Source organism: Bubalus kerabau, chromosome 1 (assembly GCF_029407905.1).
Source record: "Bubalus kerabau isolate K-KA32 ecotype Philippines breed swamp buffalo chromosome 1, PCC_UOA_SB_1v2, whole genome shotgun sequence".
NCBI classification, from domain to species: Eukaryota; Metazoa; Chordata; class Mammalia; order Artiodactyla; family Bovidae; genus Bubalus; species Bubalus kerabau.
Window position 1 is genome coordinate 92,762,788 of NC_073624.1, and position 25,239 is coordinate 92,788,026.

The following is a 25,239-nucleotide window of genomic DNA, read 5'->3' on the forward strand; positions in this document are numbered from 1 at the left end:
GAACAATAATTAACTAATTAATGAAAGCCATCACTGCATCTTGAATTGGTAAAACAAGCGTCTCGTTTTGAATGCACACAATAATTTTGTTGCCAAACTGCTTTCCATTTTGAAGAAAAATTTGTCTTCTAGGAGAATGAAAGCCTAAGACCAGCTCAACACCACCACCTAGTGGTGAGAGGTATACATAGTACTTCTCTTGAAACCCATCACCTTTTCTACCCAAACTGCTAAGGCAAAAGTAGGTCCTGAGAGACAGTAACAATGTAAAATAATAATGGAAAAGGAACACTGAAAGTTCAAATGTCAGTTAAAAGCTTTATTGAATAAAAATGTTTCAGAGTAAGCAAGACTGTAAGAAAGCAGAATATTTTTACATCTCTAAAAAATATCAGAGCTAAATCTCGAAAAATGCAGTATAAAGTAAAGCCTATAGCTTAAAACACCTCTCTCCCCTCAAAATACAATTTGGAATATCAATTTAGTACAAAAAAAGTACTCAAGTTTATATTGTTCCAAAACCTTTATACTAGAAAATCATCTCTCAAAAAAGGCCTATAATTGGTTTAATTGCACCCTAGGAATACTGTCTGCCATAAAAATCTATACATTTCAGAACTTATAAGTATTAAAAAACTAGTGTCCCAGAAAGGGGATATCAGAAGTAGAATTACAGGGGTTGGGGGGGTCTGAGCTCAAGTGGTTTAAGGCATCTTTTCTTTTTTCTGTTATTCCTCCTTTAAACTCAACACTTTGCTCTAATATGCAACATGGCAAATATAAAAGATCTTATAAAAATATTGCAGCTTTCAGTAAATTATGAGAAGCACAGAGACCACCAGAGAAGAAAGCAATCAGTTGGGGCGTGGTCATACTCATTGGCAAATATCATAGCTTATTTGGGACACAGTGAATTCCTCCAAGCACCAAGGGTGCTCAAAAGGTACTCTGAAAAGATGGTTGTGCTATATCTCAACACTCTAGTTCAGGATGTGGTCTAGAAAGCAGGATGCAATAAACCCCCATATATATCAGAGTAAGTGATAAATCCCCCATATACATCAGTGTAAGAAAATTAACCTAATTAAAAAAAAAAAGACTAAATATTTAATCTCTTAGCAGAGGAATACTAAACAATAAATTGGTATTCATGGAAAAATATGCAAACTGTGCCCTTTATACTAAAGTGCATTCAGTTAGAACGTTTAGGCCCCTAAATCCCTTCTGCTCATTCCATAATTGAAGTTTTAGTGGAACAGCGCACTACTAATCATCTCCATTTTCATACTGTATTTCGGGAATACAGTGAAATCCGGACCTTATCAGTTGGAATATCCCCCCACCCCCCACTCCGCCATACACACTCCCACCCCCAAAAGACCTTAAAGCAGTTGTGTATATCATCATTGCTAAAATAGAGGATTTAAGTGATGTTATCTCTAGTGTTTAGAATTGGTTCACTTAAGCTGCAGTATGGGTTTTTTGTTTTTTTTTTTTGAAGCAGGAACTCTCTTCCAAAGTTACTTCCACATAAGTTTCAGTTCATGCTAAGACAGCTGTTTATGTGTATCACTTTGATAAGCGCAGTGGCTCACTGCCACATAAATGTAAGGCCCAACATCATTGCAATTTGTTATTCTTCATCTTCATCCTCATCATAGTACCGATTTCTCTTTATCTGTTCTTCTACAGACAGCTCTTCGACTACCTCTTCCTCCCAGAATCCCACATCCTGGGATTTCTGATTTTGAGTAGTGAATTCTTTAGCAGAGGGGTTGTCTGTATAGCTAGACCAGGTTTTTGCCTTGGGTTCTAGTGGAGACTGCTTTTTGAGAAGGTTTTTATCACTTTCATCTAAGTTTGCACCATTCTCTATAAGATTTTCACTTCCCATTCCAAAACTAGGACTTTCCTTGCTTCTCCGCCCAGCCTCCCCTCCTTTAGATCCCTTGTTGGGCCAGGTTGTTTTCCCCACACTCTCATTCTTCTCAGAGGCGTTGGCATTTTCCATGTGTTTCCTTTCTGCTGCTACACCTCCTCCATACTCCTCGCTTTGCTCTGACATGCTCCAGCCCTTCCTGATAGGTGGGGACAAAGCTTTTGGGCTCTTGACCGAAGAGGTTCGAAATGAAGCTGCTACGGTGAACGGGCGGCTTCTCTCCTTCAGAGAAGAAGATCGTCTTAGCTTCTTCAGATCCAGGTCTACATCCTCAGGAGCTTCAGGCTTGCTAATATCATCCTCAGGAGGCCACTTAGGCTTCAATACTTTGATCCCTTCTTCCAAGGCACTTCCTGAACTGCCAAGCTCAGTGGGGGGTGGCCAGGCGATCCTCAGCTTCTTGGTTTCAGCTGGCTTGTCTTCCTTCTCCAGCGGGCAGGAGGCCTTGGCTTCCATACTCGCAGTTAGCACACCCACTTTCTCAATGGGGGCATTTTCTACCCCTGGGCTCTGAAGGGTCTCCACTGCACTTGGAAGCTGGACTGGTCTCTCCAATGTCTCTTCGTTTTCATTTTTGCTTGCCCACAGATCCTTGTGTGGTCTGTGTCCAAAGCCTTCATCATAGTTACCTTTAGATTTAAAGAGTTGATTGAAGTGAGGCTTGCAATAGATTCTCCCATGTAAAGAGGCATATGTTCCTAGACTGTTGTTTAAAAAAAAAAAGAGCATAAAGTTAACAAATTTGTATACTCTTATTTATACCAGTAGCCTGAAACCTGGCAACTCCAGTATTTCCAGAAGATGCAAAGTGAGAAAAATACCTTTAAAAGCACTTCAGGGACTTCCCTGGTGGTCCCATGGCTAAGACTCTGCCCTCCAAGGCAGAGGGCTCAGGTTCGATCCCTGGTTAGGGAACAAAATCTCACATGCCCAACTAAAGACCTCATGCACTGCAACTAAGGCCCAGTGCAGCCAAATAAATAAATTTTTTAAAAAAGCACATCATCAGTCACCGAGGATGCTCCATCCCCTTTTAAACATGTTGGTTTGTATTATCCTTATTAAAAAATGCTCATTTCTAGGCCTGAAACTTCAAAAGACATTCTTCCACTTGGTGCATGCTCCCATTTTCAAGTGATTTCACTCCCCTCTGTCAAAACTGTTAAAAAAATTACTTCCAAGAAGTCTTCCCTGGGTAATTCCACCTAACTCTGATCATTCTCCTATTTCCTAAGTATTTATAACATGTAACTATTTTTAATGATATTCCTTTGTAAAAAGTTGAATCATTTTCCTCCTAGCTTCCCATTTGTGTTAGAATTTAAAAGCAGGAATGGGTATAATGCTCTGCCAATGGCTGGCACTCATTAGATGCCAGTGACTGAATAAAAGAAAGCTACGGTTAACAGGAGAACTGCAAGCAACAGCCAGAAGTTGGTCTACCCTAATGTCAGTGCTGGACAGGCCTTTAGGACATCTGGTGTCTCTCAAAGGGTAACACATTTTATAGGAGGGGTAGAAAAACAACAGCATTTCCACAGGAGAAACATAAAAATTCAAAAATTTAGAAGAATGTGCTCTGGAGAAAAAAATACAGTGGGTGGAAAAAGAACCACTCAGTGGAAGTTACAGACGCACATTTTGGCTCAACAGAAGGGAAAGTTGTCGAGCTAGCACTAACACCAGAACTAGCTGAAGTGGGGTATTAACCCACCCAGAAGTGCCACACAGGTGCCAGGACATCTTTCAGCAGGATGGTGGAAGGGATGCCTGCTCTGGAAGGAAGGCTAGAAGAAATGACATCCTGGTTACTTCCTCCTCCAATATGAATAAAATGAGGTCATATGGAATATTTCCACAATTTGCCACATTTATATCCATACTTTGAGTTACTAAGAAGAAATGATACATCATTATTTTCTCAGAAAACGAAGCAATATACAGAAAAATATGGGTTCTTCAGGATCTACTATTTTTGCTGTTTTTGCCATTTATACAGTACTTGGGATAACCCGAAGGGCTTCAACAAGTATCCTCTTGAGATTTCTTAACTGTATGATTCTTGATACCAAGGGAAAACATTCTGCTAAATTAGGTCACCAGCAACCTGCATGATTAAAGCTTTAGTCCTAACGTGTAAATTAATGTCAAGGTACCAAGAAGTTCTAAACACCATTATCATTTACTATAATAAAATGCTTGTAATTAAATGGTACTTTTCACTTTCTTCAAAGATCCTCAACAGCACACACAATTTTTTTTTAATCACCCTCCCAACTTTGTTAAAGAAAAAGCAATGATTGTAAATCTCTAGAACAGAGTCAATTTTCTGGGATATGTCCCTCAAAAACATCTCTAAACACATGCCAAAACATACATGGTTCTCAACTGTACTAAGTAGGTGAGAAGCTGAAATCCTAAAATGTTCATCTTCCAAATTTACCAGTCTGTAGTCTGTCTTTTGGAGTAGGCAATGGCACCCGACTCCAGTGTTCTTGCCTGGAGAATCCCAGGGACGGGGGAGCCTGGTGGGCTGCCGTCTATGGCGTCGCACAGAGTCGGACATGACTGAAGTGACTTAGCAGCAGCAGCAGTCTTGAGATCAGCGATTATCACCTGAACAGCTACTATGACAGCTCTCTGAGCCCTTCTATAACGGCAGATACTATTAGCACCACAGATTTTAGTACTCCAAGTGTTCTAAAAACCAAAGACTCCCTCTGGAGGTCCAACCACACCTCCAGAGATGGCTAGTTTGGTCTGGCTTACCTAAGCTTGCTGTTGCAATAGGAACAACGGAAGCAGCTGATGTGAAACACCTGCTGGTTGGCCAAGAGACGCTCCATCGAGTAGACTGTTTTCTGACATTCCACGCAGGTCTCTCTTGCAGGTGCCTGAAACTTCTAGGAAAAGGTAAAGGACAACTTCAGCTAGCTAAGGCAGCGAGAAGTTAGTACTCTGCTGAGGTGGGCCCTGGGATTTACTTTATTATCTGTGGGCTCCCTCACCTGGTCTGTCAATTCTCAGAGGAACACTAAGCCTGCTATAGTTCTATCAGTTGACTCTTTAAAGCCTTAGGCTCTCCTGAATTCCTTATCCAGACTGGCTGCTCTAAGTGCAGCAGCCACTGAGGATGAGTGGATCTAGGGCCGGATTGCAGAGCAAGGCTTAGACCAACCACCACACACACACGAGTACACACAAGATGATTCTGCAGACAGGAAATTAGGAGAAAATGTCATCACACACAGAAGAAAGACAATTGTTTAAGTGCTAAATAGAAGCAGGACAGACTTGTTAAAGAACAGTTTCTGAAGGGGGTAACTTTCAAGGAGAGAAAGAGCATTTGGCTTTGGGAAGTAGGAAAAGGCACTGGTTTTTAAAAATTTATTTACTTAAAAAAAGTGTACTTTATTTACAATGTTGTGCCAATCTCTGCCATATAGCAAACTCAGTTATATACATATAGACATTTCTTTTTTGTATATATTTGGAAAAGATACTTGGATAAAGCAACTATCAGTCCCTTCTGCTTATAATCTTGACTTACTCGATCCACTAGACATATTTTTAAATAAAGCAAAATGGACACATAAAATGGAACATTTTAAAAGAGACACAAACTATTTTATTAGAACAACAGAAAAAAGCACAGCCCAATAAAACTATAGGTTCCATAATCTTTTTAAAAAACCAAAAGGAGAATAAAACTAATGTTCTGGGGCAGGGTGGGAGGAGTCATAATAGGGAATTCATGAACTGTTTGTTTGTAGTGTGGAATATGGGCAGGGTGAGCACAGCTGCTGCTGGTAAACTTAATCCTAAACTACATAAGGGCTTCCCAGGTGGCTCAGTAGGAAAGAATCCACTTGCCAACGCAGGAGATGCGGGCTCGATCCCTGGGTTGGGAAGATCCCCTGGAGAAGGAAGTGGCAACCCACTATAGAATTCTTGCCTGGGAAATCCCATGGACAGAGGAGCCTAGTGGGCTACAGTCCATGCGGTCGCAGAGTCGGACCCTAGTGAGAGACGGAACACACACAAACTGCGTAGTGTATTCTAGCGCTGATGAACGCCAGAGCTCCAAAACTGTAAGTCTTACACGATAAGAAGTAGTTACATGGCCACTAGGGCTGGGGGTAAGAAGTCTCTAGCTGTCTGTGATCCTTGACTTGTCCCAGTAGAAACACCTCAACTGTTAATAGTAAAGGTAGGAGCAGTTTGGTTAAGGTGGTCTGGAAGCTCTCTCAGGCAGGTTGGTGGCCCCTTTGCCACCAGGACCAGGATGGTGGCAAATAATACAACTTAGTCCCAAAGCTCAAGGCCTGACTGGTTAAGGTAAGCCTAAAATAAAACAGCTTAAGGGTAAGATAGAATTTTAATTTAAAAAGTCTGAAAATAGACCCATAAAAAAATTCAGACTGCTGGCTTACTTGCCACATGATTCACAAAGAGGTAAAGCAAAAATAGGAATGGTTGCCAAGCAGATTTCGACAGGAAATGAGAGCAGAAAATGGGCAGAGGAGTAAAGGTTAAGATCCATAAAAGGGAGTTTAATAAAATTGGTGGTAAACTCCCAAATAGCACCAAAGGATTTAAAAATGAGGGGGGGTGTGCTGAGTGTTAACAGCAGGCTCTCCATTCCTAGGGTTCGAGTCAAAAAGAAAAACTTAAAGACCACAGCTACAACTCGGTTTACCAAGCATAACTGGGGAATTTAAATATGATCAAATGTTACTGTATTGAATGCTGTTGGCAGATATTAGGGCATTATTTGGAGTTCAGAAATGTTTCCTTCTTTTTTTTTTAATTTTATTGTAGTTGATTTACAATGCTGTGTTAGTTTCTGGTATATAGCTTAGTGATTCAGTTATATATGTATATTCTTTTCATATTTTTTCCATTATGGTTTACTACAGGATATTGAGCATAGTTCCCAGTGCTATATGGTAGGATCTTGATGTAGAACTGGTTTTTCTTTCTTTCTTTCCTTTTGTTTTGGCTGTGCCGCATGGTTTGTGGGATTTTGGTTCCCAGACAGGGATTGAATGCAGGCCTTCGGCAGAGAGAACTCAGCATCCTAACCACTGGACTGCTAGGAAATTCCCAAATTGTTTTTTCTTATATCGACAATTCTAACTAGATAGGACCTAAGTGGAGATGTCCTTGCATAATTTAATTAGGTTTCTCTAAAAGGACTAGGTCCTTGCCTAGCAAGCAGGAAATATTAAAAGACAGAATAAAATTTGGGTATAATAATACAATTAAAGCCTGTACAAATCACAATTCAGACAATGTAAAAGTAATAGGCCCAATGTATTTACTTATCAGTGAAAATCTTTTTCAGCTCTAGGATGAATGCTGTATTTTTAACACTTAGGAGAATACGTGTTCATTCTGGTTGGTAAAGGCAGAGCAGGACACAGAACTTTCCCATGGCAGAGGAGGAAATGGGTATTATTCTGCTAAAGGGGATTGGATGCCTACAGAGCACACGTCTGTTTTACACACACACATGGAAAAACATACAGTAGAAGGGTGCAGCCCAGAATAGAAAGCTGTAAGTTGAGCTCACATTAGGAGGAAAGTGGAAGGCAGGAGCAGAAATTAGGTACCAGGAGCAGGAAGCAGAAGCTGGAAGAGACAAACAGGAACCTTCAGTGAATACAAAGCATTCGGTGTGCCCTGGAGTGCTTTTTACTGCAGCTGAACTGAAGCTCAGATACAGACTCAGATCCAAGAAGAAGACCACGTTTTCTTTCTTTACCAAGTAATGCTGCTAATCGTGGTAATATCAGCTCACTCATATCCACCTGAGGTTAGATCAGAGTACCAGCTCAGGAGAGAGAGTTTTCCGAGCCTTTACCCACACGAGGAGTGTCTCATGAACAATTCTTCACTGTCTTCCTACCTCCCACATCTGACCCACATTTGCTCTCTCTTGATTAGAGCCTTCACTCACAAGTGAAAAGGCATTCCTCTCCTTAACATCAAATCAATAAATCGCTAGCTCAAACATCTGACTAACCACAAGCTTCTAACTAGCCAGACCTACCAGATTCCCATTATTCTTATCCCTTTTTCACATACACCCTTTTCAATATTATTTAAGGTTTATGCGGCAGCTGCCCAAGAGCCCCTAAAGTATTATAAAGACAAGAGGAGCCCAACATGGCAATATGCCAAGTAAGAGTGGCTGCGGCTGTGCCTTCCCTTTATTTCCTCTGTCCTGGGCTCTCAGCCACTTTTCTGTAATTGCCCCCGTGTCTATTCAGACAACAGGAAGCATAGTCAGTGCCCAAAAATCTCTACCATTATGGTAGGCCTGGCATACATCCTGCCCATGCCTTCATGGCATGCTCGAACTTGGCACAGCCACATTTGAAACATTGCCAGTAATAGAATGTTAGACATTTTTTAATCTTTATATTTTTTGCAGTTCATAAGATGCTTTGTCATCTTCCCTCCCTCACCATTTTTCACACTAAAGCACCACAATATCAGGTGCCTTATCAAAGCTTGCACAGTCAATAATAACAGAATTAAAATTAAAACTCAGAATTCTTGACTAACAAATCGAGAGAGTATTTTCTAAATTGTCCTGGAATAAATTTCCATAACTAAAGGAAATCCTTTGGGGAAGAGAGCAGATGCTAACCCAATTGAAAATGATTTCACCACAGCATTTTGAATGAACAAGTCTTCACTTTGTTTCAAATTAAAATATGTAGATAATATCTCAGGGATAGTCAGGAGTGAATGAGGTAATATATAAATAATTGACGTCCCTAAACACTGTCAGGTCTTTCCCATCTGAGGGATGTTACAGGCCTTCTGTTGATCAGCATCTACTTAAAGCATTTTTTCCAATAAATTTTTATGACTTAATCTACATTCTTTTGCTCTCTTGTCTTACATATATTTTTTAGTTCAATGAAGGCCCCAGTTTAGGTATATGTCTGTGTGTGGGCAGCAGCTGGCCATACGTGGTAAAGCTAACTAGCCTTTAGACATAGTGAAATCAGAAGAAAATTCTGTACTAATGTCAGTCCTCCATGCCTCAGATAGAACACTATAAAAAGCCTTTTGTTTCCTCCTTCCAATTTGTGTAAAATACCTGAGTAATTAAACTGAAACCCCCACCATACAGTAAATGTCTGGGCTGGCTCTGGCTTTAACCCTTCTGCTCGTTCTCTATGAAATTCTTTGTGAAAACATTTTGGAGATACACCTTACATAGGTTACTCTACATGTAGAGGAAACATTAGTGCTCTGAGAAAGCAGTAACGATGTAGGTAGTCAGAAAAGAATCTAGATGCCCTGCTAGCATAATTCTGATAGATTTGCAAAACAGCATAAAACCTCCATGAAGGAAGGGAAAGGTACAAAGGGTACAGCCTCTCATTCAGGCTGCTGTGCTTTCTTTCCACATCCAACAGCAGGACAAGCCTCGGGTCCTGGGGCGGGGCTATCCCAGACCAGTAGACGTTCCTAGGGCCAGTCACATCTCCTTCCTTATCCTCCCTCCAGAACATTTAGGGAATAACTTTTCAGTAGGAGAACATAAAGCTTAAGAGGCCTCTGGGTCTCTTGAGTTGAAAGGTCTGATCCTTCTCACAGGGTCTACTGAGCTCTAGACCCAGAACACCTATTTTGAGAAGGGAACCTACTATTTAAACTTCTTTACTGCCAAGTCTCATCAACTGAACTGTCTGGCCAGTGTTCAAAAATAGACAAAATCCTTACTTTAAAAGACTAATATCATCTGTGTTTTTTTGTTTGTTTGTTTTTTTATTTTACCTTATTAAGCTAAAATTTGAAATGGATTGAGTCTTTGCCTTAGATGTCCTATTTTCAATAACAGGCACTACAAGGCAGCATGTTTTCCAGGATGTGGGGGACCCAAAATCTATTCTGAGTGAACACATTTATTCTTAGCTGTATGTAATTTCCCAGTGGAGAAAAAACTTCTCTCTTGCATGGTCTACAGCCACGAGACCAGTTATGTCAGCAGGTTTTCCTGGAAACGCTAAAGTATCTACATACTTGCCTGCAGAATGTAAAGGGAAACTCTGAGGAAGAGAAAAAAAGTAGTCCTTAAATAAAAGTGGAGATGTGATTGGGTACAACCCCGAGCTCTGTGTACACCATAACCATTTAAGCAAACACAGGCAGTCAGGCCAGTGTACTCCAGTCAAAACCTGGAGTTATGTCTGGCACAAACTTATTCTAGTGCTGAGTGCCCAGAGCCAAAGAGGCAGGCGTGGTACAGAGGGAGCTTTATCTCCATCTCCTCTCTCTGGTGTGCCAGGAAGACCTTAGTGAGGTGCATCTCTTTGCACATGGCTCATCAAATCAAATCCTGGAGTATGAATAAGGAGGGGTCTCAAAGGTCCAACGCAGGACCAGGAGGTCTGGTCTTGTAGCTGAGGGAGGGAAGCAAGACTGGACTGAGAATTCAGACACACTTGAGAACAGATTTTAGTTCTTAGATCAGCTACAGAATCCCCCTAGTCCCTCAGGCACACGGAATCCATGGCCAAGTCAGCTTTGCTGTTCTTGGTCCAGAACCACAACCCAAGGACTCACATCTGGGCAGGATTGCTGCTGGAGAGGAAATTAACCCTGTGGCATTTGCTACTTTGTTGGACTCCAGATACTGGAAAAAAGAAAAGTGCTGATGGCAGCATGAGCAGAGCTTCAAGGCCAGAAGATAGGGTCACACTAAGGACACGCAGATCCCGTCATGCAGCTCAGTTCTTTCTTCCTAGTTCACTTGCTTTCTCTTGTTACTTTCTTCATTTCTTGTTCCTTTCAATAAATCTTACTCTCCTCACGTCTCTGCTTCCTTTAAAATCTTATGTTTACCGTCTTCCCCCACCCCTGCCCCTCCCTCTTTTTCAATCTAACCTTGAAATCCTGGATTCTCCTTACCTCCCTTTGTTTCAAACCCACACCTCTGTCTTCCTCTCTTCATCCTTTCTGTGCACTAGAACTTTCATCAAGAGACCAATCATGCCCACAGTTGAGAGACAGAAACATGGCAGATGCATGCATGAAGTTGAGGCAGTACAAATCACCTTGAAACTAATTCTACCCACTGAGTTTTTCTCAAATGTTAAAGCCTTTGAAACAAACCTTGCCTACTTAAGAGACCACCACAGGAGGAAGACGCTAAAGAAGTGTAGGTATGTTTGGTTATTAATGCAAGTGGGTAAATCAGCATGGCATTAGCAAAGCGTTCAATTAAAACAAGTCAGGTGAACAGCCTAAAAGAGAGGCTGGATATATATTTTTTTACCTTTGTTTATTTTTATGGGAATATTTACTCGTTCATAGAAAGGGAAAAGACTGCTTTTAAAAATTAGTGAATAAAAGGAGACCATAGATTGAGTAGCCTAGTAAAATTTTCCTAGGGTACAAACATTTTACATATTCCTTAATATCTAGTATTATAGCCAAGTGTAAATGTTACTTGAATGCCCATTTGTAGAGCAAATGGACTGGCCAAACCCTGCTGAAATGTACACATTCTTTCTTTAAATGCACTGACTACCAATCATGTTATGGTTAAGTTCTTCAGACCAGGGAGCCACTATCTTTAAGCTAACATTGTACGTTCCCGTCCAATGGGCTGATTTTAATTTAACAGATTTTTTGTATTGCTCATTTTATAGGTTTTTACTCATTCATAGATTTAAGAATTTGGACTGAACAAGAAAATAAATCAGGTTATTTTCTTTCACTTTGGGTTTTCTTTCAGGAGCTTTCCAGATTCCAGACAGAGAAATATTAATGAGCCTCATCATGCCTGGCTCAAATGCCTAAGAAAACGTGGCAAGATTTTCAAGAAAAGTGACTGGTTCAAGTGTGCTTTTATTTGGCATTTTTGTCCCCAAGAAAGCCAAAACAGGTTATAACGAACACAATGATAAAAGGTGCAATGAGCTTTACTAGTAAACCAGTGTCTACAGGCTCCAAGAGAAATCACCATCATACCTTCACTGCTTTGGGAGGAGAACTTTCAGAAAGGCTGGAGGCTCTGGCATCTGGACTTAGTGGCTTGGGATGCACAGGCTGCTGGACCTCACTCTTGACCTGGGAGTTACCTGCTTGAGTTACAGAAGGAAGACATTTTATGGTATCTCAAGAGAAGTATCAGAAAAGGTTCTTCCCCAAAGCCAAGTTTAGGCACCTCCACTATCGACAGGTCCTTTCAACATCAGGAAAAACACTGCTTTTCCATTGAAGAATATTCTAATACTAAAAGCTATGCTGTTAGATTCTCTCATAAATTGGGGTGTCAATGCAGAGGGTTTCTCATCCTTTGCCACACGCAGCTGAACCCAAACCACCCTACAGAAGGAAACTTCTGCCCTGTAGCATTTGTCATTTTTAAAGGCTGCTTGTAGGCTTTGATGGCTTTTTGGCAGTTAGCCTCCCAATAACTCCTTCTGGGGTGTTCCAACTGAATTTGGTAAAATGGGGGAATATGTGGGCAGAAATTTCAAAACACATGCTCATGTATATGTGTGTATATAATTTGATACCATCTTCTTGGTCAGTCCTACAGCAAACATCCATGGATGAAGATTATGGGAAAACGCTCCATAAAATTTTTTTCATAGTCATTGACGTGTCACTTACATAAGTTAATTTCCTGCCAGTATATTCATTGTGTGGAAAACTCAGAAGAGGCACAGAGAAGTCATTCACGCAGTTACTAAGGAACCATAAAAGAATTCCCTAAAATCTAGAGTTATGTCAACAAAGTATTGAAAGATTAAGGCTTACTTTTCAAAAAAAAGTTTTGCAAACCTAGTCAAAACTCAGAAAAATTTCTAGTCCAAGCAAAATGATTGCAAATGGAATGTTCTTGGATTCAAGCAGCAAGAGTTTTTCTGAAATTTTAAAGCAGGGTTTACTAGAGATCTGTTTAGCAAATACTTCTGCTTTTCACTGAGTTTTCAATGTTTAGTGAGTTATTAACCTGAGGAAAAGCTAGAAATCTATATATATTAAAAAGCTAATACACTGAACATCAGAATCAAAAGTGGACACAGTAAATTAAAAAACAAAGATTTATGTCTGGGAAAAGAGGCTCAAAATGATTCCAAAGTAGGATGAAAAGGTGATCAAATTCAGCACCAACAGGAAAGATTTAGCCAGAGGGCGGATTATAGTACATATTTATATAGATATAATAAGAAAAGGGTATTTTTAAAAGGTTACTCAAATACCAATTCTTATCCCCTGTAAATGAATAAAGTCCTTTTTGGCCAAACTTCTATTAAAATGAAACTTCAAAATTATAGTTTTTACAGCATTAACCCTGAAAAGGTTTGGTACAAAAGACAGGGTAAGTTCAGTGAGAGAAGCATAAAAAATATTCAGTTTGCCTCAAGTTAATCATATTTCATTGAATTTAACATGTCTCTTTGCCATGGGATGTGTGAAAGGTACCCAGTCACCAGTCCTTAAAACCAAGTGAAAGATCTAATCAGCTGCATTACTGGATTTAATATGTTACATATTCTCAGAGCTGACAGAACTGGGGACAAGCCGCCACCCCCACCCCACCCCCCGCCACCCCCCGCCCCACAACCAAACAGGGGCAAGAGAACAAGACCCTCACCCTCCAGACCTAAGAACGAACACTTACGGGAATCATCTTCAGCAAGGGTGGAATGGGCTGCCAGGCTATTCTCAGATGCAGAAACCTACAAAAAAAAAGGCGGGGGGATTAAGAATCACATTAAAAATAAAAGAGCAAACTGCTGTTAATGCCATAAAAACCTGCTGACTCCAGTCAGTCACCAGCTGCCTGGGGGGAAATAACGTGCCCCAGAACAGCTGAGCATTTAAACAAGAGGCAGCAAAATGTCTTTTACGAGGATATTAACATGCCTCTCAATTACAGAGTTACGTGAATAACAGACTGCAAGCAACTGCCAAAAGTGTGCATTATCTTCCTTTATAAAAGAACTTCTAAATATATCTTTCTACTGTCAAAAAAAAGAGGGAAAGTGGGGTGCGAAACAAAACCTTCTATCAGGGAGGGCAAAGCTCCTCACCAAAAACCACAACTCCTATAACAGTAACTCACTCCAAGGCAAGATAAAGTCTTTACATACAGGAACTATTATTCTTTCATTTTCCTAACTCCTTATTTCCCAACCAAACATTCTGCTGAAAAAAGCTTGCTAGTACAGACGACCTTCTGATAGCTATAAAACAAATTGATCTATAACAACCCTTTGGTATTATCTTCAAGGTTAGTTTCCCTTGTTTAATTCCAGTCTTAAGACGGTAGTGTTTAACAAGATGGCAGATCTTAGCTGTAGGTGATCACTTTTCCCATTAGCCATCAAATTTAAATAAAAGAGCTTTCTACCAGCTCACTCCTCCCTTCTCCTGTCCCCTAGTCCTTCAGTATATCTTCCTCCACGTTCAAAATCACGAAGGGTCATCAAATGATCCAACATGCACTCTTCATGGAATATTCTTTCATTCTGATGCCAGGGATTTTATGGGTGATGCTGAGTGTTTATATCAGGATGTCTACTGTACTGAATAAATTTACAATGGAGATTAAGTTGTTAGCTGACTGCATGTGAATTTCAGCATGGTCAGTTTTTTCCCTTTTATTCTCTTTTCATTACAGGAGCTCTGACATGGTATAAAACAAACCAGTATAATAACACTGATGAAATGTTTACTGTGTTCCAGGTATTGGAATGACTACTTTAAATGTGTTATTTCATTTAATGATATGAAATAAATTTTCTGAAAGTAGTGCATGGCCACAAAAAGCTCTTCAATTCTTGCTTAATTAGTAGGGGCGTCCATCCCAAGATGTCCTTTTCTCACCTCCAATTTGGACACCTTGAAGCTGCAGGGTAAGCTTAATGACAATCATGACATCACTGCACATACCCAACTAGATGACTTCACTACAGGAACAGCCAGGAGACAGCATGTGAGGTTTTGCTCAAACATTTCATTAAAGAAAAGTAGAAATTCATTCACAAAAGGAGAAAGGGAAGACCAATACCTTGACAAAATTCTCTATTTCAGGCAACTTCACCCTGGCATTAATGTCCTTTTGTAACAAACCAAAGTTCAAATAGCTCTTAGGTGTTGGTTAACAAAAGCTAGGCAGCCAGCCAAAAGGATAGCTGAGGCTCTGAAAAATTTTACAAATTTTAAGGCATCCAAGGGTTCATGAACCTACAGTATATGCTTGAAGGCTATGTACTATCTTTATTTCTTCTATTCCCCAGCTACTCCCCAACTTGTGATTCAGTTGCACTGATGCCCTTTTAGACTGTAATTAAAATGTTCTGATCCTCCAGTTCAGCTCAGAGTTCCAGTTGCAAATCAACAAGACAATTAAGAAAGAAACATGAAATTAGAAATAGGGACAACTCAAGTACGATTATCCAGATGATTATTTTTCAAGTTATGCTCCAAGAACAGATGGGAGGATTTCAATGCAGGATTTCATTTCTTAAATGTCTTTTTTTAGAGTATATAAGAAAACTTTTTGTAAGACATAATCTCACACTTAAAAAATGGGAAAACCAGGCAAACTGATGCGAGAACTCACTAGAAACATTACATGAGACATGGAAATAGTGCCTCAGCCCACTGTTGTAAGGACGTTTTGTAATTTGATTATTTTATGATTACAAAAAGTATCTTGTCTGATTATTTCAAAATATATTTGAGATATGGTTTTATAAAATAAAGTGATTCAATTTTATAAAATAAAAACTCCTAAATTTTTTCCTGTTCTATTCTTTGAGTCCATAAAGAAGGCAGAGTGCCAAAGAACTGATGCTTTTGAACTGTGGTGCTGGAGAAGACTCTTGAGAGTCCCTTGGACAGCAAGGAGATCAAACCAGTCAATCTTTAAGGAAATCAACCCTGAATACTCATTGGAAGAACTGATGCTGAAGTTGAAGTTCCAATACTTTGGCCACCTGATGCGAAGAGCCGACTCATTGGAAAAGACCCTGATGCTGGGAAAGATCGAAGGCATAGCAGAAGAGGGTAACAGAGGATGAGATGGCTGGATGGCATCACCAAGGTAATGGACATGAACTTGGGCAAGTTCTGGGAGACGGTGACAGGGAAGCCTGGTGTGTAGCAGTCCACGGGGTTGCAGTCGGATATGACTTGGTGACTGAACAATTCTTTAAGTCAAATTTTGTGGCCATTAATCTGAGACCATTTTTCTGTATGCTTACTTTGGTCCAAGTATGTAGTATATCTCATGAGTTCCTGTTGGTATGCTGTCAATGTGTGTGTGTTAGTTGCTCAGTCATGTCTGACTCTTTGTGGCCCCATGGATTACAGCCAGCCAGGCTCCTCTATCCAATGCTGTCAATACATCTATTTTAAAGACTTATAGTCAAATAAGTTTGAGAACTATTGCCCTTAACCCATTTTAATCATCTCTTCACCTTTTGTAGAATGGCCTCAAGGGTGTCAAAATGTGTAACAGAAACAATGATTATATGCCTATTAATCAATGTAATAGATTTGAAAGCTCTTTTTCCTCATCTAACTTAACACTTGATCATCATATTGAATGAAAGACCAAAGACACTAGGTAATGGATTGTCAGAGGAAATGATAAATTCACCTGACATCTATCTTGTTGCTTACTCCAGCTAAGCCATGCATCTAACAATAAATACATAAAACCTGATTTGCTTAAAATCTTCCCATGGCTTTCCTCTGCTGCAGGACTACACCCATACTTTTAAGGGTTTTTCAAGACCAGTCCTGACCCTGTCCCTTCATCTGTCTCTCGCCATTGCCTATATGTACTTTTTATACTCTTGGTTGGGTTCTCTGGTTTCCAAACCTGTGTTGTGTCTGCCTGGAATACACTTGTTTTTTATAGTCAACTTTCCCCTTATTCACTTGGCCTATTTCCACACATCCTTCAAGATCTAGCAAAGATATCACCTTCTTGACAAAGTCAGGGTAAGTGTCCTTAGTCCAAGATTCCATGGCCACACATAGCCTTTTCATAACACTTGTTTTGCTGTTTTATGATCGCCAACTTGTTACACATCTCCCTCCTACTCTGTTAGCTTCCTTGCAGGTAAAGATCACATGGAATGATTTGTTCACATTTAGTTGTTGAGCTCTAACAACTTTAATGGCAGAAAGTGAAGAGGAACTAAAGAGCCTCTTGATGAAGGTGAAAGAGGAGAGTGAAAAAGCTGGCTTAAAACTCAACATTCAAAAAATAAAGATCATGGTATCCAGTCCTATCACTTCATGGCAAACAGATGGGGAAATAGTGGAAACAGTGTCAGATTTCATTTTCTTGGGCTCCAAAATCAATGTGGACAGTGACTGCAACCATGAAATTAAAAGATGCTTGCTCCTTGGAAGAAAAGCTATGACAAACCTAGACAGCGTATTAAAAAGCAGACATCACTTTGGTGACAAAGGTCCATATAGCCAAAGCTATAGTTCTTCCAGTCGTCATGTATGGATGTGAGAGTTGGACCATAAAGAAGGCTGAGTGCCGAAGAATTGATGCTTTTGAACTGTGGTGCTAGAGAAGACTCTTGAGAGTCCCTTGGACTGCAAGGAGATCAAACCAGTTCAGTCCTAAAGGAAATCAATCCTGAATATTCATTGGAAGGACTGATGCTGAAGCTGAAGCTCCAATACTTTGGTCACCTGATGTGAAGAACTGACTCATTGGAAAAGACCCTGATGCTGGGAAAGACTGAGGGCAAGAGGAGAAGGGGGTGACAGAGGATGAGATGGTTGGATGGCATCACTGACTCAATGGACATGAGTTTGAGCAAACTCCAGGAGATGGTGAAGGCAGGGAAGACTGGCATGCTACAGTTCATGGGGTCACAAAGAGTCAGACACGACTTGCTGCTGCTGCTGCTAAGTCGCTTCAATCGTGTCCGACTCTGTGCGACCCCACAGACGGCAGCCCACGAGGCTCCCCCATCCCTGGGATTCTCCAGGCAAGAACACCAGAGTGGGTTGCCATTTCCTTCTCCAATGCATGAAAGTGAAAAGTGAAAGTGAAGACGCTCAGTCGTATCCGAATCTTAGCGACGCCACGGACTGCAGCCTACCAGGCTCCTCTGTCCATGGGATTTTCCAGGCAAGAGTACTGGAGTGGGGTGCCATCGCCTTCTCCTCAGACACGACTTAGTGACTGAAGAACAACAAGTTAAGTTCAGCATTGCCTGTGCTTAGCGTAGTGCCTAGCTTGCAAAATACTCTGAAGTGAAAGAATGACATTTTCTTACATAAAATGTGTTAAATTAATAATATACAAATAACTTTGAAGATGATATCTCTATTCAAAACAGGTTTTTAAAAAAGTCACTTAAGCATTTGCTGAGCGAAAGAATTTTCCAATGAAGGTTCATTATTTGGTCAGCTATAAGTTGCACAGTTCTCCAACCAAAATTATGTGACCTGCAAAAAAGACAATCTGTCCTGGCAGCTGTTAGCAAATTCCCAGACACTCTACAGCCTAGAGTTGTTTCTAATTTTAAGCAACTAATTTAGAACACATGCTTCCCTGGCAAATGGACATCAGGCTTTTCAACCCACCTTTTCTCCATCTGGATAGGAGATGCAGACCTCAGGACCTGGGGGCACATTCTCCTTTTGTTCCAATTTATGAGTTTTGATTTCACCACCACTGGCTCTCAACTCATTCTACAAAATAAAAATAGTCTGTGAATTTTTTTTAAAAAGTCTCACAATTGTCTTCATAGCCATCTATTAAATAAACTTGGAATGCTAAAAAAGAAATTCTTTTCCAAGGCTTCAAGTCAAATCAACCCCCTAACTCTCAGAAGCAACACCCATTGACTTGTGAAATGACAAAAGCAGCTTTGTGGACACACACACCTCAGAGTTAAATACTTATACAACTAGTCCAAAACTTGATGCTCATTAGAACACAGACACATCAACACAGACACGCACACCAACCCTCCCCCTCCCACCCTGCTGCCCAGCATACAATGTTCTCGTGATTCACTCTTCTAGCAGCACAGCTTGTGGGAATGCAAAGCTGGTGAGTTTTATCAGAAAAGACCATTCTGGAGCAGGGGAAAGGAGGTGCCAAGTGCCAATAATTAAGAAAAGATACTGACCATATATATAAATGCCCGGCCTGGAAAGAAAGACAGGGATGATGCATATATATAAGAATTGAAATTATACTTAATGATACCGTAAAATAGCCTTTTGTTGTGAGACTTTCAAAAACATATTTTGGTGGGGGTTTTTTTTGCATAAAATTCATACAGTATACTAAAGACATACCTTATTCTAGTTCTCATAATAGAGCTTCAATATAAAAAAGCAGACGTGAGTCAGAAGGAGTGAGCAAAATCATATTTGTTTTCCTTGCAAAGAACACTTGGGGCAAAATATTAAAATCAACTTTATTACTAGATCCAAAATCAATACAGAGGTAGATGAAAATGGACATTTCCTACCTTTAGTCTACTAGTAATCTAATACCTTTCTTGTTCTTTGTGATTCTTCAGGTATAGGGCGAAAACAATCCATTTATGGCCACAAGGCCAATGAATGGAGTGTCAGTGGGACTGACTGTCTCAGGTGTGAATTCCAGATTAAGGCCCACAGCTCTGGCAGCTAACACTGCAGAACCAACCGTACAACAACCAGAAACTTATTCCTGATCTCGCCTCAAAGCCCAGCCCCCCAGCATCAAGAGTGTGTGCCTTGCTACAACCATGCTCCTCCCTGTAGCAGCCTAAGAAATTCTTTTGGGATGAGATAGAATGTGCTTTTTACAAGAATTCCTTAAGGCTTTTCAACTCTTAAAATTTACAGAGCAGAAGAACCGCAATGTAGAAACTCTCATTAGGAGTTGAAAAAACAGTTACCAAACAGGTTTTTCCACTTAGAGAGTCACCTGGTCGGAATGTTTATAGCAGGAGGTCACTGAGAAGCAGCAAAATCCTGCAAGATGGAATTAAGCTCCACAGATCATGTTTGCTGTATTCCCTGACCTGCCTTTTAAGAGAAGTCTACATTTGCTTATTTTTTCACACTCCCAATGAATAACAAGCCTGTGATGGTCTACTTCACTACTTATTTACACATATTATCTCTTCTTAAAACTGTAGTTAAAAATCAAAATGAGATTATTCACTGCCCAGAGACTTGGTCTACCAATAAATACTATTGGAAAAGGCATATACTTCATCCTGTGGGGGAAAGAAGGGTCAGTTCCGAGAATACACACTGTGATTTCTAACAGACACTGGTTCAGTCTGCTTGGGAACAAATAAAAGCTAATACTATTCTTCCAATTTTATTAGAAAATAATAATCAAGAGATTAATAATTTGTCATTTGAAATCTTAGAAGGAACAGATGTTTGAAAGATACAAATGTATGTGTACATGTGTATATATGCATGTGTACTTATGAATAAATGGCATTTAAAAGGTAACTTCACATAAGCGGTTCTGTTGTGTCCTCCTGCCAGTTAAACCTAGGAAAGCGTAACATGGAATGATCCTCTGTTGTATTAGAACACCACGTTTTTGTGCTTACAGAGTACCTCACCCTCCTATCATTTCTCCCTTTTTTTCTTATCCACTATTCTATTTCTTTAGAAAAGTATTACATCCTAGGAATTAAATATTAAGTGGATCATATGTTGTATGATTTCATTTACGTGAAAGGTCCAGACCCAGAAAATCCATAAAAACAGACAGTGGATTAGGGGTTGCTAGGGGATAAGGAAAGTGTAGAATTGGGAGTCACTGAACAGGGATGGGTTTCTTTTGGTGGTGATGGAGCAGTTTTAGAGTTAGACAGTGGTGATGATTGCACAATCTTGGGAATATATTAAAAGTCACTGAATTGCATATTTTAAAATGGTGATTTTTATGTCAGGTGAATTATATATGAATAAAAATTGCAGAAAAATGTCCCATCCCACATTAATGTTGAATATATTCAATATTTCTCTCCAGTGTTCTCCCTTTCTCCTCTCAAAGACAAAAATAAGTGTTTATATTCAAACTAATAAAATACTACTTTTTTTTTTTTTTTGGCCACTATGCAGCTTGTGGAATCTTAGTTCCCGGACCAGAGATTGAACCTGGGTCCTTGGCAGTGAAAGCACTGAGTTTAACCACTGAACTGCTAGGGAATTCCCCCAAACACTACTTCTTTAACAACAAGATTAAGAAGAGACAGGAAAATTCTCAATGGTATTACTGATGGTAACATCACCAAAGAAAAGGTGGGTGGGGATAAGGCCTAGGAAAACAAAGTCAGAATTAGAACATGGTAAGGATTAGAAATGAAGCTGCTGCTGCTGCCGCTGCTGCTAAGTCGCTTCAGTTGTGTCCGACTCTGTGCGACCCCATAGACGGCAGCCCAACAGGCTCCGCAGTCCCTGGGATTCTCCAGGGAAGAGTACTGGAGTGGGTTGCCATTTCCTTCTCCAATGCTTGAAAGTGAAAAGTGAAAGTGAAGTCGCTCAGTCGTGTCCAACTCTTCGCGACCCCATAGACTATAGCCTACCAGGCTCCTCAGTCCATGGGGTTCTCCAGGCAAGAGTACTGGAATGGGTTGCCATTGCCTTCTCCACAAATGAAGCTAGGGTAGGATTTATGTGAAGAGAGAATGGCTGGATCCCAGGAAGGAGCCAGGGCTCACAGGTCAGGGTGTGGGAGACATTTCTAGTTCCCATGGTCAGTGACCATTTGCTAGATGAGTGAATGAATGAATGATGCCGAACACATACTGTATAGCTCGCAGAACTGCTTTGCTTGGACACAGCTGCCTGGTACTTGGCCATTCGATCCTTTATGGAGGTTTCTGACAGGCGTGGAAATTCTAGATTTCGCCTACTCTCTCTTTTCTCCGAGTTGAGTGCTGAAGATGACAGCTGACCTGCAAGCATGCAAACAATATGCTTTATTAGAAGATAAATGCGATTTGAATGGTTTCAAGATTCTAAATTTTAGGCTATTGTAGAATCAACCTACTCTGTTTAAAAATAAAATAAAAAAAAAAGAAGATAAAAAAATAAAGAAAGAAAAAAGAATACAAAGAAGGAAATCAGGATTATAACTGTTATTTACAAGGCAACACTCACTCACTTTGCCAACATTAAGAGGACACTGCTTACCATTATTGAGCGTTACATATTTTTAAATTTTGGATTTATTTAACATGTGAAAAAATTAGATCACAATGCCATTTTAATTTGTATTTCTTTGATTCCTAGGAGGCTGATGGTTTTCCTATATTAATTGATTTTATTTTTTCTTTTGTGAAGTGCCTGTATATGCCCCCTTCAAAACATAATAATTCCTCTCTCAAGGTGTTATGTTAGTATCAGCAATATAGGATAATCAGCAATCTTGACAGGGGACAATGTCCATCCATGGAAGCCCTCAGGTCCTAGACAACCATGGAGCCAAAACTGTTGGTAATGGTGCTTCCCTTACAATCCTGCAAAATGACCCTCTGGTTAACACAGGTTACCACTGACAAAGATGAATTAAAAACACAGAGAAGCTATTTGGAGAGAGCAATCAGATTTGGGAATGACTTGTATATAATAGCCTTCCCTTTAATTTGTACCGCTCTTCCTTTAAAAGCATCAGCTTTGAGGTCAAAGGGTATTGCTACTAATGAGTACTTCCTAGAAAACTTTCCACACGTGGAACTCTCTGCTTACCTGGGCCTATTTCCAAGTCATCCAGAGAATAGCTATTTTCAGACATCTTCCTTCCACCTGCACTTCGGCTTTGGCCCCGAGGAATCTGTTTGAAAAACAAAAACCAGCAATAAGTTTTGCAGCAAGGAGGGGAATTTTTTTTTTTTTTTTTTTTGAGGATGGGAACTCTTGATGCAATGCTCAAAACGGAGGCCTGCAAATCTCCTTTAGAAGTAAAATACAGAAGAGATTGGATTTTATATTAGTTTTTATATACCACAGAATGTGTTTTTAGTGTTATAAATATCAAGCACTACATACTCACAGGTGCCCAGGGGAAAATAAGTAACTCTATATAGGTAATGCATTCTGCAAAAGATTTCTGCCTAACCACCTTAACCAGAAAGCCTCGGAATTTAACAGTCATTGGAATGTAATACTCATGTTTCAGATGAAAATGACATGTCTCTCCAAACTGTCAAGTCCTGATGGCAGTATCTGTGGTTGGCTTTCTCCATCCCAGTTTATCCCTGTTCTTGCTGACTGGTTCATGTCTTCATCATCTTTTTCCTGGACTACTGCGTGACCTTTCTAACTGGTTCCTCTGTCTTCCAATGAAGTATCTATGATGCTGCCATTATCCCAAGTAAAACAAAATAATTATCCCCAAACATAAATCTATGTTATTCTCTTATTCAAAATTCTTTAAGGATTCCTAATCACTCTGTGAATTAAATCTAAAGTGCTTAGTATGTCAGAGAAGATCAGTTCCAAATCTGGTCCCTTCTTACCCCCTGGGTATTCTCTTCCTCATCCTTTACTCTTCAGGAAAAGCAAATTGCTGGGAGGTCCCGATATTGTAAATGAGTTCCCTCCACCTGGATTATGCTTATCCTTCCATTGTCCAGCAATGCCTGTTCCTTCAAGACTCGGTGTAAGCTAAGCTAGTGGTCCCCAACATTTTTGGCACCAGGGACTGATTTCATGGAAGACAATTTTTCCATGGACCAGGGGTTGGGGGGGATGGTTTCAGGATGATTCAAGTGCATTACATTTATTGTGTACTTTATTTCTAATGTACTGTTGCCACTGATCTGATAGGTCCATAGCCCAGAGTTTGGTGCCCCCCTGAGCTGAGCAAATTCCCTCTGATCTGATACCTCTCCTCCATAAATCTAAGTAGCCCTTCCTCTGTTCCCAAGGACGTGGTTCCCATCACAATGCTTATCAAATTGTTGCACATTCCTATTTTGGACTGCAAGCTTATTGAGGGCACAGACAAGCTTTTATTTTTTAAACAGAAAAGTGAAAGGTACAGATCTTTTTAAAAATAAAGTATTCCTATGAATCCCATAAATTACTACATTTATATCTCTCATACTTAGGGTAGGTCTATAAAGAAAATTCCAAATTATACTTTTAAGGCTGGAAAAGTAACTCTAGAGAAAGCCTGAATGTCAAAGGATGTTCCTAGACATAATACACAGACAGTATGTTATGTTTATTCAACTTGCAATGAGAGCCTTCAAGCAGATTCCTATCACTGAAATCTCAATTTATTTCCAGATAACTTGATGTAGGAAAGATATCTGAAATCCAATATGACAGGAGACAAGAGTAAAACATTTAGCAGCCTTCTGAATTCAACATTAGTAAATAATGATTAAACCTTTAAGTTCAGTGGACTAATCAAACAACAATAAAGTTTAAGACAGTGAACTATCCCTTTTTTAAGTCCCCCTGCTCCCCCTTGGTGGAGAAGGTGATGGCACCCCACTCCAGTACTCTTGCCTGGAAAATCCCATTGACGGAGGAGCCTGGTAGGCTGCAGTCCATGGGGTCGCTAAGAGTCTGGCACGACTGAGTGACTTCACTTTCACTTTTCACTTTCATGCATTGGAGAAGGAAATGGCAACCCACTCCAGTGTTCCTGCCTGGAGAATCCCAGGGATGGGGGAGCCTGGTGGGCTGCTGTCTATGGGGTCGCACAGAGTCAGACACGACTGAAGCGACTTAGCAGCAGTCGCAGCTCCCCCTTGGAGATAGGAAATATGCCATGTCAGAAATCAGAGCCAAGGATTTGGTTTACTTATGTCCTACCAATAAGACTATCTCTTCTTGGGACTTCCATAGTGGTCCAGTGGTTCGAATCTGCCTACCAATGCAGGGGACATGGGTTCAATTCCTGGTCTGGGAAGATCCCACATGCCATGAAACAACTAAGCCTTGCGAACCACAACGACTGAGCTCACACGCATAGAACCTGTGCTCTGCAACAGGAGAAGCCAGCACATGGCAAGGAAGGGTAGCCCCCACTTGCTGGAACTAAAGAAAGCCATGGGCAGCAATGAAGACCCAGTGCAGCCAAAAATAAAATTAATTCATTATTTTAGAAAAAGAATATTGTTTCTTGCAAATTTAATATACATTTAATGTACTTCATCTCCAAGTCAGCTTTGCCATGTACATTATTTGTTGAATCTATTTTTTTAAAAAAAGCAATAGCAACTCTAACCTTGCCACATCATACTCAGGTCAGCGGCACCATCAGTCACGTCCACATGACTCCTATGATG

The 25,239-nt window shown here is 40.2% G+C and overlaps 1 protein-coding gene and 1 long non-coding RNA gene across 7 annotated transcripts in view; one reads left to right on the forward strand and one right to left on the reverse strand.

Annotated features, from left to right (window-relative positions):
• Nucleotides 1–300: 300 nt before the first annotated feature.
• LIMA1 (LIM domain and actin binding 1) overlaps nucleotides 301–25,239 on the reverse strand; it is a 92,405-nt gene continuing 67,466 nt past the window's right edge. For 3 of the 6 annotated variants that reach the window (XM_055583306.1, XM_055583313.1, XM_055583319.1), the window contains 8 exons: nucleotides 22,685–22,769; nucleotides 21,743–21,891; nucleotides 18,969–19,121; nucleotides 18,551–18,658; nucleotides 13,602–13,659; nucleotides 11,939–12,048; nucleotides 4,709–4,842; nucleotides 301–2,642 (listed from right to left, as the gene is read on the reverse strand). In XM_055583306.1, the coding sequence (XP_055439281.1) occupies nucleotides 1,634–2,642; nucleotides 4,709–4,842; nucleotides 11,939–12,048; nucleotides 13,602–13,659; nucleotides 18,551–18,658; nucleotides 18,969–19,121; nucleotides 21,743–21,891; nucleotides 22,685–22,769 (1,806 nt within the window). In that variant the 3' untranslated portion in view covers nucleotides 301–1,633. Of the gene's footprint in view, nucleotides 2,643–4,708; nucleotides 4,843–11,938; nucleotides 12,049–13,601; nucleotides 13,660–18,550; nucleotides 18,659–18,968; nucleotides 19,122–19,449; nucleotides 20,444–21,742; nucleotides 21,892–22,684; nucleotides 22,770–25,239 lie in introns of those variants that run through there. The other 3 variants (XM_055583326.1, XM_055583342.1, XM_055583335.1) reach the window with 3 other exon arrangements.
• Nucleotides 5,447–11,980, forward strand: LOC129653696 (uncharacterized). Its single transcript, XR_008715209.1, has 2 exons — nucleotides 5,447–6,030; nucleotides 11,703–11,980. It is a non-coding gene; the product is annotated as an uncharacterized LOC129653696 (long non-coding RNA).